Source organism: Microchirus variegatus (genome assembly GCF_963457635.1).
Source record: "Microchirus variegatus genome assembly, chromosome: 3".
Classification (NCBI taxonomy): domain Eukaryota; kingdom Metazoa; phylum Chordata; class Actinopteri; order Pleuronectiformes; family Soleidae; genus Microchirus; species Microchirus variegatus.
Genome location: NC_139804.1, coordinates 23139284 through 23154259, shown reverse-complemented (window position 1 = coordinate 23154259; position 14976 = coordinate 23139284). Strand labels below are relative to the sequence as shown.

General features: G+C 40.5%; 1 protein-coding gene across 2 annotated transcripts in view; it reads right to left on the bottom strand.

Annotated features, from left to right (window-relative positions):
- b3gat1a (beta-1,3-glucuronyltransferase 1 (glucuronosyltransferase P) a) overlaps positions 1 to 14976 on the bottom strand; it is a 61238-nt gene that overhangs the window by 3103 nt on the left and 43159 nt on the right. For both annotated transcript variants that reach the window (XM_083886310.1, XM_083886311.1), the window contains 5 exons: positions 9379 to 9521; positions 7342 to 7413; positions 6731 to 7242; positions 1676 to 1972; positions 3 to 109 (listed from right to left, as the gene is read on the bottom strand). In XM_083886310.1, coding sequence (XP_083742436.1) covers positions 23 to 109; positions 1676 to 1972; positions 6731 to 7242; positions 7342 to 7413; positions 9379 to 9490 — 1080 coding nt within the window. In that variant the 5' untranslated portion in view covers positions 9491 to 9521 and the 3' untranslated portion in view covers positions 3 to 22. The remainder of the gene's footprint in view (positions 1 to 2; positions 110 to 1675; positions 1973 to 6730; positions 7243 to 7341; positions 7414 to 9378; positions 9522 to 14976) is intronic.

Here is a 14976-nt window from a genome sequence, read left to right as displayed (position 1 = left end):
ACCGTGGTTTGAGAGAAAATGGTCAGATCTCCACATTGGGGTCTGTGAATCCTATTTTCCCCTCATTCACAAGGACCGGTTTCTCCGTTCTTGTGTGCCAAACAAGTATCTGGTGAGAAAACAGACAGCAGTGTTAGTACATGCTGTTCTATTAATGCGCTCATTCAGTCTTCTCTTCCTTTGAGCGCTCACTCTTCCTCATGATCCAACAGAATATATTTAACCTTTCTTTAGAGTCTATTTCTAGAGTGGAAATGTGCATCTCCATCACAGAGGTTGACAAGATATACATCTCTTTACCGGTGATCCAATGTATGATCCATATCTAAAATATGAAGCAATGTGTAATGTGAATCGCTACAACTCAACCGTGCAGTGCAGTGCTATTTTTAATATAAAATAATAAATCTACTTCACATAAATAAAAAAGTATTGCAAAATTCTCACTGAAAGACATATAGACAGCTGAACATGAACACTGCATTATGGGATGTCACACAGCTCTCCTGAAGACATGATTAATGGCTTCCTTCGAATGACAAGCATGTTAAAGTATGAACTTCAGGCTTTTGCAGTAGCACTGTAGTTCTTTTCGGAGATCTTCTGGGAATGCTATTGTTTAATCAAGCTTTCAGGCTGTTGGTTCAGCCACAGAGTGCAGACAAAAAAACACCCAGGAAAATGAATAGTGAAGGGAACAGGGGGAGGGGAAAGAAAGTGATGAGCTCATTTCCCCATCTCCTCTCTGCATTTCAAACCTCCCTTCTTTCATCTCATAGTAGCAGTGTTCATGAATTACACATAGGGTGTGTTTGAGATGTGCCAGGGGAGCCCACTCCCACTCTGCTCAGGTGTGGGAGGTTAATAGTCAAGCTGGCATTAGAATTGATGGATTATAAAAAAGAGTTGCACACAGGGTTCCCATGGGTCATTGAAATCCTTGAATTTGAATTTGAATTTGAATTTGAAAAAAAAAAAAGTAGAAATGGGTCATTGAAAGTGGGTGAATTTTGTAGAAGAAAGAGTTTAAGTTGAAATTTAGGTGTCTCCTGCCGCCGATGTGCGATTGTTTGTTTTACGACACCATCTGCTGTTTCATGTTTTTGTTTATTAGTAGCACACAATGGACGCTGGATCAAATTCCACTGTATTTTCTTTACCCATAAGTTTTCAAATTACTGTTTCAAAAAGCAGATTGTAACTGTGGCGTGTTGTAAGTTTGTTTTCCAGCACCTCATCTAGACAGTTCCTAACCTAAAAACTGTCTGGGACCCAAATTATCCAACTTTGTTTTGCTTGTTTCTGACACAGTTAATTACTTTTTAATGATGAAATAATTAACTCTTTGAAGATGAAACCCTTTGGTACCCTGAGATTTGGTGCTCGCTGAAATTCCGCTTAACTTTATCATTAAATCAAGCTTCACATGGGCTAAAATGGGTCAGTGTTGAGCCTCCATCATTAGTATAATCTAATAATGCCCTCTGCAGTATCTGCTATTTGCATTGTTGATTATATCACTATATTTAGGACTTGTAATTAAATATTTTGTGCTATATTGTGCTTTCCTTTATTGGCTGCAGCAGGTTGTATTCCTTCAAAATCAGTTTTAGTATTCCCACAAACAGTGCTCCTCCAATCAAACTGCCTGGATAATCATAAAAGAGTACATTACCTTAGTGCAATTTGCTGCTTTAGGCTCCAGGTCATTGAGTGTGACAAGTTCCCGGAGCAAACTACTCTCCTGGTAGCCTCCCTTCACCCCACGAAGCTTAAAATATGCCTGTGGCTTGATGAGGATGAGTCTCAGGTTGATGGCAAAGCCAGCCATGTCAATGGCAAAGGGCCGATGGGGGTCGAACACCGTCTTCCAGCCGTAGACCTTTCCAGCTGCATTGACCTTGGGGGACTCATACCGCAAGCCACCCACAAAGGCCACAGGCCACACCGAAACTTTCCTCGTCGTTCTTATCTAGCGAGGGGAGAGTCAAGAAGAGAAATGGAGGAGGCAAGAGAGCAGATTAGTCATCTGAAAAAGTGTACACGACAGTCAGACGCAGCATTTGAGCATCAGCAGCCATTGTTACAGCAGAGTGTGGACAGAGGGTTTTTAGAGCTGCTGCTATTTTTCATTCTGAAAGATGGTGAATATTGACCGAGCCGCTGTGCCGTGCAGCTGACGCACTCGATGACGGCAGACCTCTCCCTCGCACACTCGCATACACACACAAACTATTATACAGCTGCCCTACAATGAGCTAATTGCACACAACCATTATTAAAGGGAGTAAACACGGACACGGTGCCAAGAGGGTTTGAAGGAGCAAAGCCATTAGAGCAAGCGGCTGCGGTCGCTAGTTGGCTGAGATATTTTCAAGGTAGAGCTCTGCCATCCCTCTCTTTTTCCTTCTTCGTCCTTTAATCTTCCAGCATCAAACAATCTTGCCTCCCTTCTCTTTGTCTGCTTCTCAGTGAGTGCCATTTGCAAGAGCCTCGGCAGTCATAAAAGGTAGGCTTTATAATGAGGGAAGAGTACGGTTTAGAAACAGCAGCCGTTCAATCGAATTCCGTGCAACAGAAATAATGATGCTTGTGTGTCACTGGTGGAAGATTTTTTGTTTTTTTCGAATAAAGGTGTGTGCAAGTGCATGTACAGTAACCAGCTTGGTGGAGGACGTGCATACATAAGTAGGTGTGCATCCAGAAAATCAGTGTGCAGCCTATCCTTGTTTGCGTGTTGTTCAGAGCACGTATCTTGCCCAAATGAATCAAATAACCCTTTGCACCTGAGCTGCATTGTTGGATTGGTGCTTGATCCGATAAGCTGCTGTGTGGTCAGTTTGGGGGGGGATCAGAGAGTAGCAGAGTTAGAACAGCATGAGGCTGGCTGCTAATAACACTGGGCCAGGCATCCAGGAAAGATTTGGCTGGATCATAGGTGTTAATGACCACTGGGTGTTAATGGAAGAGAGATCAAGTGCTTTTATGCTTGTGTCGATGAGATTGTGCTGCTGTATTTTTCAGCCGACTCTTATCTGTGTTTGTATTTTTTTCGCTCCATGTCCCACATGTGATATTGTGGTAATGTTTCATCAACATGAAGTCAATGGGTTAAGAGTAAACAGCTGTTACAGCCTTTGGAGCTTCTCTCACCAGCCTCATCCAAATTGTCTGAATTGTTTGCCACACCATGTCTGAATCTATCCACCATTTACTCCAGTGTCACCTGTTCACCTGTTTCCTTTCACACAGAGGTTTGACTTAAAGGTGAAGTAAGTAGTTTATAGTGACATCTAGAGGAGAGGCTGAAATTTACAACAAAGAACTGCTCCTCTGCTCACCCCCTCCCTTCCCTGAGCGCTACGGTGTCCGCAGCCGGTCAAATGTCGTCCTCGTCGTCTTTCTCCGTGTCAGCAGATGAGGTTCGTGAGGTGAGGGAGAGGGCGAGCTACCGCGGCCGTAGCAGACGAAGCGGAGAGAGAGGAGGCGGGACTTCCGCTACAAGTAAAGCGACGCTTGATTTGTTCTCTCGCGTTTGTCCTTACAGGCTCCGGTAGAAACATGGCGTCTCGCTGCTAACAGTGGCTATGCAACCGCGGCCCGCGACCATGTTATTTTACATGACTTTTTGAAACACTACGAAAATGAAACAAAAAATATTATACAGGGACTAGACAATGCAGGAGCACATAATATGTATAAAAAAGTGGATTTTGGGTTAAATAGACCCATAAATATTACATAGTGTCCCTTTAAAGGACAAAAAAACTAAAAGGAAGCAATAATTACCTTTTTCACAGGAAATGTCTTGTCACTTTCCCATGTATACTGAATATGGAATTGGAAACTTTCCATGGGAGTTAAAAGGAATAAACTGGACATTTTCAAAATTGAAGGTTGGGTAAATACCAATTGACTAAAACAACAAACACTCTACCTCAATAACAGGCACATAGCATTCTCCTTACTACAGGGTTATTGAGGCCACTGCATGTGGTACTGCAACAAAAAAATACTCATGCTGCCCAACAAAGCAATTATAAAGACAGATAAATAACTATAATTCCAATGGTAAGTTTCCTATTTGAAATGTTTAGTGCTTCCATGGAAAGTTTCTGGAAATTTACTGGGAATGTTCTGCCCCCTTTGCAACCCCAATACTAGAATACAGCAACCTGAGTAAAGCAGCACACATCTCTCTTTTGCTGACAGCCAGCAGATGAAATTAAACATGTGATTCCGTGAATTTTTTTGTTGTTTATTTGCTGTTTCAGTATGTTCAGGCGTGCCTTTCTTTTTGATTAAACTATGCTCACAGAGAGGATGTGTCTAGGTTTGAGAGGAGCAGCATGAAGTAATTACTTTAAAAGTTTCTTAGAGTGAAACAGAAGCAGGCATTCAGGAGCATTCATCAGACTTTAAGGGTGTGGAGAAGTTCTGTGGAAAATACTATGTGTCCAAACAACATGTACCGGGCTGATTACTTACAATTATTTACAATTCCTTTAATTAGAAATCTATCTTAGAACCCATTACAAGCACAATACTTCTATACTTCAATACTATTTCAAATTGATTATGTAAGAAATGTATAATATATCTTGCCATATAATTTGCAAGTCATTTTTGTTTTACGCCTCTGGAATTAGAGAATAAAAGTTTTTGTCAGACATTTGAATTTTTGGTCAAGCAACAGCATGTCATGTTGGTTCTGTGAAGTTGTGATGACAGTTGGATGTCCCCAATTTCTACACACTGGACTCTCCAATGTGGGGAATGGATGGAAAAAAATGTGACATTATCACAATTCCATAGTCACTGTTGTTCCTTGATTGTAAGACTACGATCTGGCAACAGCAACATCCTCCTTTGCCAACATTTGCAGTCACCAGATGTAATGGACATTGCTATAATTACAACTGTTTCAGTCGGGACATTTTTGCTCCTGCAGACTACTGAGTGAATTGATCTGAAGTGTACTGTCCTGGTGTACTAACTGCTGCTTCCTCGCTGCTGCAGAAAGATGAGCTTGGTCAACAATTATATGTTTTTTGCCACCTATTTTTAGGCTTAATTTGTATGTCAGCTGAAAAAAATGTAGAACAGATTTTGTCAATTTGAATAAAGCTGGGCACATTTTTTCATTGTTATTTCGGTAAAATGTAATCTAATGTCTATGAGGATTATATGTATTAGAAAACTACATTAGATGTATACTTTATCTGTTCTTCCCCTGAGGCAGTTGTTTGTCTGTTCAAAGAAAGTGATGCAGACTGTTCACAGCAAACTGTCAACTTATATAAATGATCACAAGCTGTAAGCTGTACTCTCAAAATCAGAGCAATATCTCACTTTAGATTAGCAAGGACAACATATTCAAGCTATTTTTTAGTGCATGGAGCAGTGTACGAGTGACTGATATGGCTACCTGTATTGTAGCTGTTCAGACACTCGAATATTCACGATGATGTCAATAAACTACTGAATTCTTACTGTTTGCTTTCTGTCTGTTGAGTTTTCCTTTTTTTCCTCATTCCTTTTCTGTATCTTATACGCTTACCTCCTTCTGTCTATCTCTCTTGTGCACTTTCTTCCCTCTGGGCCTTCATTCTGACACATAAATAGGCCTGTTGGAGGTGATGGAGGGTCTTAGGGGAGACGGAGCAATTCAGCTGATTCCCAGAGAAAGGTAACGACGGACCCTGTCAATACCTGGTGCTCCATTTACTACAGACCCTGTCTGCACTACTAACAAGGCAACAAGGCTAATATGCCGAGGACCCAGACCGTGTCCTCTCAGGTAATTCAACTTATGTCAAGATGAATGGCCTGAGATGTACTGATTACATGCCCAAACCTCACACCAGCTTCACATCACTGACTCTGCTTGTTAAGAGCTAAGAAATGCTTCAAATATCAGAATTTATTGTATCAACCTCCTTTATATAATCTGACACCAATGTCTGCAGTATGTGGCAGAAAATGGTCTATCTATCTATCTATCTATCTATCTATCTATCTATCTATCTATCTATCTATCTATCTATCTATCTATCTATCTATCTATCTATCTATCTATCTATCTATCTATCTATCTATCTATCTATCTATCTATGTCTGTCTGTCAGTCTGCCAGTTTTCAGTGTCTCAAATGGAATTGGTTCGAGGCTCTCTTAATTACTCACTGTTTGCACTAATTTGCTTTTTTTTAAAGCTCAAGTGGGCATCATGGATGTGGCATTTAAAAGGCAGGCAGAGCTTGGACATTTTTTAACTGTAGAGCACAGATGGCAAAAACATGAAAGTGTAATTCGGTCTTGGCCTGTCATGTTCGGAGGCAACTGGATAATGGCAAGCATCGAGTCAGTACTTCCATTTGTGAACATAGTCAGTGCATTTACGTGCATTTTAAAAGTCGGACTAAGACAATAAATTTGGTTTCCTTAATGTCATATATAGACACATTAATCCGACTAAAATTAAACTAGATGCAGATGCTTCCACTGCCGCTTGGAGAGTTGAAACAGTTCTCAACGTACTTGTGCATCCACTCTAAATGGCTGTGGGACCTGTGCTAGTAAAATGATCCCTAATAGACAGTATGTACTATTTAATTTGCCACTGTTCTGTTACATGCACATGTCCATTAAAATCAGTGTGAGTTGAGTATGAAATGATTATGAATGACAGAGCAGCAGCAGCAGCAGTGAAGTTGCACATCAGTACTAACCTCCTCAAACAGCTCCAGGCTGTAAGTATTGTCATCATCAGCAAAGTAGACGATTCCAGGTTGACTGTTGTTGGCGTTAAAGGTCTCCCTCAGCCACCGGAGGGCCAGATTCCTTTGCATGGTCCCTCTGGGGATTCTGGGGTCACGAATGTCACCCCGCAGCTGATAGTTTCTGGGCGTCTCTACATTGAGGTGAGTGTAGTTAAGCCCAGTTTCTCGAAGGAGCCGTGTAACAAGAGGCGTTCTCCTTTGCGAATCCTCCACCAGGATCCAGTGCAGGTTGGGTACATGGAGGAAGGTGTTTGCTAGCCGCGTCAACTCTGCCTTCTGCACAGGTCGGCTGTATGTGGGGGTAATGATGTGGATGGTAGGTAGCACATCAGACCAGGGCGGAGGCCGTGTATACACATACTCTGTCCTCACCACCTCCACTATGTACTTATCAGAGGCACAGTATTCTTTGGAGTCCTGCGCCTGGCCGCCTGCCTCCCCCCTGCCCTCGGCTCTATCATCTGCAGAGATAAGAGCACATGTAAGGTATTAGTGCAAACTTCTGCTGTCCATTGTATATTTGTCTCAGGGGACTTAAACCCAATAGGGGTAAAGTGTACCTGAGAGCTGGTGGTGGTGGATTGTAAGCCTCTCTGGAATGATAAAGATCTCTTTTACTAGCAGGTGACACGCTGCAAAAAGTGAAAGCACCGTGAGAGGATCACAAAGCCGATGGACAGAGAGACAACGCAATGAGGAGGAGAGGTGAGAGGAGCCCTGATTTCACCACTGTTGTCTTTGGGTGTTTCTTTATGAAGACAGGAAATTTGGATCCAGCAGATATGCCTTTTTTATATTGAGATCCACAACACATTGCCCTGCATCCATTACTGCATGCTGTGTCACGTTCCCAAGTTAAACATAGTGTTGCATTTTGCTCTACAGGTGCTTTGGCATGTATACAATTGCTATGATTGCTACAAGCTGGGTCCTGCAGTTTGAACGCTTTTGTACACATCATGTTTTTTCTTGGCAAAAGGCTTGTGTTTGCATAAAGTCAGATTATGGTTCAGGCTGTAAAACAATTTACTGTTATTATTTAAGGGCTCACTTAAAATGTTGGATTACATTCTTGTTTGCAGAAGAACTGAACACCTGCAGAGCCTATAATCACAATGAACAGCACTGAAACAAGGCAAAGAGCAGGTCAGGAGCCGTTAAAAATGAAATGGAGTGGATGAGGTTGTGTTGCATATGATGAACATGGTACTCCATGTGTTTATAAAGCACTGGAAACTGGTGGTGTTCCTGTGGGTGATGTAACCCACTAACCCATCACGTTAAATTAGTGAAAAAAGATAAGTAGACATATCATGGACAGTCACATTTGCCCTGCCATCATGTTTTGTTTGTGGCTGCTGACACAAGTGATTTATTGAACTGATTCCAAAACAGTATACCTTCATTTACGCATCCACATTTATAAACATGACAGAAATCCCTGCGATACGTTGGCCCTGTTTGTTCACAATGAATCGAAGATGATAAAAGAATAATGAACACAAGTCATTTTTAAATTTTGCCAGAAACAAAAAGCTTTGGCATTGTTCTGCCTGAGCTCAATTCTCAACTTCAACACAAAGAGGATTTTTCTGCAGCGTGTAGATTAACACGAAATGCTGATGGCCAGATGTTCAACAGAGACTGCCAGTGAGCATGCTGCCCAAAAACCTCCTGCTTCTCTTTTAAGAGCACACGCACAAAAGGATGCCACTTGGCATAGCTGGGTCAGGTAGCACTGCAGAAAGGATATTTGTAGTATAAATATACAGTATATGCATTTAAATGTCTTTGTGTATCACTGTTCAAAAATAAAAGGATGTTATGCATTTATTTGTAGCCACCTTTACCATCAAGGTTAACCTGTGTGGTAAAGCAAAGAAATTGCAGGCTAAACAGATACACATTTTTAGTGATCATACAACCTCCAACACCAAATTATTAATTTTCAAAATCTGGAACTATTCACTAGTCCAAACTGCCTTGGGTCATTTGTGTAAACCTGTTTGGTTAATTAACCCCGGTATGCACATTCATGACATTATTTGGCTCTATTGATTTGCTGTCACTCTAATTTGGGTTTGTTTACTCTGCAGCCTACTTGACATTTTGTGCTGCTGGTTTGTGGTCCCTGGGGGGATAAAAGGAAGGCTCATGGGTGTGTATTATTGATTCAGACTGGTGTTGAAATGTGTGAATGTACGATATTTGATGAAGGTAATCAAACACTCGTTATTTTCACATTGTAAAACGTTTCAAAACCGAAATGGATAAAATAATATGGGCATACGGTTTTCTGCATGAACATAACATGTGAACCAACCGTGAATGTGGCATACGATTATTTTTAGCTGAAGGAAAGTAACACACAGCTGCCCATTCGATAGGAATGGTATGGAATATTATAAAAAAAATAACCACGTGTGATAGTAACTTGACTGAAAGTGTTATTGAGACCCGATAAAGCTGAAGGTCTTGGACAGTGAGTGCCTGTAAATTAAGTTGTTTGTTGTCTAAATCCAAAGTGCAGTGTTATGTTCAAGGACCCACTGTAGGCTTGATATTGTCTGTGAAGTGCAGTGCAGCAAAAAACGTACCTTTGCGGATGGCGACAAATGGAGCGATAGCGCTTTGGTGCCAAACAGTGATGAGCAGAGTCCAAGGTAACACAATCAACACAATGGCAAGAATATCTCTTCTCTTCGGCATCTCCAGGAGTGGTTATTTGGCTTGGCATTACCTGTAGAAAACAATATTGAAACGTTATCATTCTACGTTTTACAACATTCATTTCACCTGTATATGTTGGTCTTGCTGAATCTCAATTGCTTCAAAATAGGGAGCTCATTCTCAGACCCTCATGTGTCTTTTCTAATTCATAATGTAGAACTTTCCAGCAGGTGAAACTGTATGTGATAGATGTTATGATTAAGTCCAGGGAGCAAACGCAGTTCGCAATCAAAGTTCAGTTGTCATTAAAGCTTTTTTTTTTTTTTTTACAGTTTGCAAACCTTTATTTTCCTTTCTTTTAACTATAAGTGATCGTCAGAACCTGTGCGCTTTGTCGGTTTTAGTTTGTGTTTATTAAGTAGTGTGTGGAATAAAACTTCCTAAAGACAGTTGTCTGCGGTACTTGTTCTGGTCACCCAGAGCATCCAGTAAAAATCTGGACACATAAAGTTTCTGATTTTCTACCAAACATTTGCAGCATAACTCATCCCACAGTTCTGAGAAAAATCCCCACACAAATTATTCACCAAAGCCAGCGGTTCAACCAGTGATTGTTCACTATGACTTGACTTTGAGTAACCATGGTGAAGGAAACCATGAAAAACTGCCTTATATACACTTTTTACCTCGGTGCATAAGGTAAAAAAAGAGAGAAAAAAAAGTATCTTCCAGATGCATAGGCTTTATGTGAATGAGGTTTGTTCGAGGAGTTTCACTTCTCAGTGAATTTAAAAAAAGAAGAGCGACAGTGACACAGAGATTCAGTGACCCTGTTCTATTGAAACTAAATAAAACATTGTTCCGCCACAGAGGTAGTTGCATCATATAGCTTTACTGAAATACATAAGGATTGAGGCAATGGAGCTGCAGATATTAAATAAAAACAGATTTATTTAAAACTAAAGCTCAGTGTGTCAACAAGTGACAAAGGCTTAAAGGGCAAGAGCTCTGTCAATCCAGTGACATCTCCTGAGGAGAGGGATGTAACTTTTTGCCCTGTGTCGAACACTATCCATCAGCCAAATGACAGGATACCGTGTCTCCACTCTTTGACTCTTACGCGAATCTGCACTTTCCTCTGAGTCCTTATCAGCTGGTTCAGGTTTGGATTTGTTTGAAAAATCTAATTTCAGCATGCAAGAAATGAGCCACGGTGAGCATTAAATTGAAATGGCATGACTGTTAGCTGTGCTGCAGAAAATAATCCTTCTAAGTTGCGGATGCAATTCACTTAAGTATCTGTCAAGTTTAATGGTTTAATGTGTCTTTTTTTTTGAAAAATATAACAAGTCAATACACTATATATACACACAATATTTTAATTTTACGTAAGAAAAAAAAACCTTCTTTCATTCATCTCACTCTCTCACCACCAGTTCACACACACACCTCAGTGTGGGCCTCGACGCGGCTGTATGTTTTGGTTTTGTTTTATGCATCCACACACACATTCACTCACACACACATAGACCAAATGATTACTAACACTGATGCATATTTTCCATTTTTTGCACTAGACCTCGTCTCCTCTCCCATTTTTGTTGCAGCCTTATTTACTGTATTTACATTCACTCTGTGACACACGTTTCTCTCTGTTTCAGGGCTCTGACAGTAAATCTGGGAGGCACATTTTGAGGATCACACTGCATTATATCCATTCAGGAGCCAGATCTCCACAGCGAGGTGGTCCTCTCTTCTAATGAGGTTATGCTGGTCATCAGTAATACAAATGCCCCCCATGCATCCAAATATGTTCATGAGGTGACATGAAGAAGAGGGAGGGAAATACTAAGGAGCAGATAGGAATTTATAGCCAGCCAAAAGATGACGTTGCTGACAGCAGCTTTAATTACCATGAAATAATAACATATTCATCTTCACTGTGTATTAAACAAAATGTTATGTTCTATGTCATAGACGCTTGGTCAACAACGGTGTGTGACATCTGTTCAATATTTTAAATCAAAGAGTTGAGGCACAACGTGCAGCAGATTAGAAGTGTGTCAGTATATTGTAACTCGTTTTAATCTGGACACTCAGTATTCAGATTCAGTGAATGCATCATCACTGCTGTGCTTTACAATACAGCGTTTCTGTTTCAATGTTATTGCGAGTGGGACTTTTACCATTTATTTATAAATAACAGTCTGACCAGCACAGACACACATTTTGTGTTTTCTGAGGCTCGTATAAAAAGCAAATTGTCTGTGACCCAGTATTTCAGTGGGAGGGGTTGCTTGGCATTTTAAGAACAATCTGTTGTCAGACTGACGATTGACATCAGTTTGTATGGAAACAGCAACATAAGAATACAAAAAAATGTCTTTGATGGTTTGTGTATCTTCTGGGGAAGTTGCTTTTCATGACAAAGGACTCTGGTGACAAACGGCAGCGATAAAAAGGATTTACAATGGCTCTTAGGTAGTGTCGTGTACGCAAGCTCACAAAAAAAAGTGCTGTCACTGATTTCTGCACAACTCCTTTCTTCCACACACTGTGATGGAGAGCAAAACCGAAGTAAACACGGTATAGTACAAGTGCCTGCCATAGTCATATGGGAAATGCAAATTCCAAGATCATTGGCTCACAACAGAAAATTACAAAGACTGGGTTGCCCAAGATCCCAAGGACAATCACTTGGCCAGATGCAGAATGTGCTGCAAATCAATAATAGTGGACGTGGCTCTTTGAAGTTGCCCTCCTGCCTTATGCTATGTCAGCATATCTGGTCCTTGAATGTGAGAGATTTGGTCCTGGAGAAATCCATGAAAACTCCTTGAATTTGATGTCAACCGAGGTGTGGGAACCCTGGATACAGTATCTGGGGACAGTATCTTGACGACAAGTTGCTGCATAGATCATTATTGATGTTCCTGTCACAGCCCCACAAAACAGCTTCACCTAGAGGTGTCATTAAAAGTGCATTTTGAATCTGCAGCCATTGATTTCACTAGGCTTAATTGCTTTTGAAGTCGCAAGGAGCAAGGGATCCGTTAAAGGTTTCCCTGGTGTTTTATTTTTGCACATAGTCCTGGCTTTGGATTAAAAAAGCATCTCCACCAACTTTAATAAACGAAGATGCATCTTTTAGGATAGCTGTTAGCATTAATGTTTGTAGTGATCCTTACCTACTAAAAGCAAAACATTTATTTCATCAATTGGATTATCGCAACGATCATTTCAAAAAGGGAAATAGGAAAGATGCAAATTAGTCACTGACATGACATGATCAATAAGAGCTACAGAGTTGTTGTTATTTCCTACCTACATCTGTGAAACGGCTGAAAAAAATGTCACAGGTCAGACCAACCATTGGCTCAGGGAATGTTGTTAATCGTCTTCACCCAGATTTAATATAGTAAACCCACAAATGTTAGCATGAAAAAAGTCACCTTGTTGTATGTGATTGTTTTAAGTTTGTAATTCTAGTTCATGTCTGTTATTATACAGGTATTTCTATAATTGGAATTTAGTAGTAGATCCCCTTTGAAGCCTAAAACATTTGACAGTTGAAATACAAATAACTGCATAACATAATGTACTGAACCAAACTGTACCACTTGGTGGAGATTGGTCTTTAGATTATACAAATGTTTTGAAGATGATGATTTGATTTGTGTCTGCCTTCCTTGTTCTTCCTAGGATGCTGTTCACATCCAAGGCTTGGGTTCAATGAAAAGTCTCCATGCTACTTTTGTTTTACATCAATCCAATTCACACCTGCCATAAAGCAAGTCTCAGAAATTGATCTTGTCCTCATGAAATGAGTGCCTGCATTGAGAGAAGTTAATAATAGCAGAATGCAGAGAAGGTGGCTACAGTATGAATACTGTGGTTTCTTGTAAGATTAAGGACACCTATGTAGTTTGATTCAATTACATTTTAATTGTATATCACTGATTCATGTCATACAGTAACTCAAGGTCAAACCCTAACAATTATTATAGTGAAACCCAACAGTGAACACAATGAGCAAGCACTTAGCAGCAGTGGAGAGAAGAAAAAAACTAATTTGCAGATGCTGACACTCTATAGGTCCTTTTACAGTAGCGTGGTTCTTTTCACCTTGGCACGGCATGGTTATTTTTCGTTTCCATTAGCGATAGTACCTGGCAGGGGCGGACGGTGTATAGGGACGATTTGGGCAACGCTCTACCAACTAGGAGGAGAAAGAGAATTTTTTTCCCCCAGAAATTCCAAAGATCCTTAGTATTAATATTCCTTTCAGCCATCTCTGCCAGCAAAGGTAGTTATTATCAGTGTTCTATCATATTATCCGTCATCGTCCAATCAGAATCGTCATATTCAAGTCACGTTTTATGGTTTATGGTTAAGCACTGAACGATACGGTGAACGAATCTTTTGAACAAATAATTTTAATGAACTGATTCAAGTGATTCAGGACACTCAAATGAACTGCTAATCCCATCACTATTGTGAAAGCTCAGGAGCGGCCACTGTTACCTGGTACTTTTTTTTAAGTACCTGCTGTGCACAGATGGTCAGAGTGCTGTCAGGAAGAGGCATACGAAAGATGTCCAACACAAAGCGAACACTGCCAAACTGTAGATTAGTTAAAAATACTTAACAATCCTAATTAGGTGGAAATATGTAAAATCTCATAATTTAACAGAGGAGTCTGGTGTATTTAGCGACAGCACTGCTGAAAGCCTGTGATGGCGACCGGCGAGCAAAGCAGAGCTCCGTGAGACAACAATTGCAGGAATGTCTCATTGTGATGTAGCAATATGTCAACATCCCGTGTTTCATCTCCTGTACTTAGACTGAGGCGGACCGCAAAAACATGAGTGAGTCATCTTTTTTTTACACTTATTTGGCCAGAGTCCCGAATATAAGTATTAAAAATGATTAAAAAGTTGATTTTGCATAACATTTCCCCTATCGTAAACTGTCCAAAGCATGATTTGTAAGAGTATTCAGTCAGAAAACCAGTGTGCCTGAAATATAATGTTTGTTTACTAATTCTGCTAATCTTGATAATCACTGTAATTGCTGTGAGATACAGTCTGTGCAGTTTCTCAGACTTGATTTAAATGAAGACGGCTGTTTTATTTCAGGAAAACTTGAATAAACCATTAGCTGTGAGCATTGGCCTTGATTGATAGCTCTGGTCTTTGCCTGGATCGCGCTTCCTCAGCAATGATCAAAGATTTAAGAGCACCAATCTTCAGACAGGTTCTCTTTTGCTGAAAACACAAGGGGTTTGTCGAGCACATCCTGCCTTCAACATCAGCTGACTAATTTACTGTTGGACACACCTAAATGCACAGTGCCAATGCTGAGAGCATAATGTAGCTTCTCACAGCTGAGTTCACTGAACTTCCACCAGGACTGCAGAGTCCTGAAACCTGGACATGCTTTGCTGTATTAGTACATGCAGCTCAACCCTGACCAGAATTTCCACCAACATTTCCAGGAACTTTTACCAGGAAATTATTTACCAG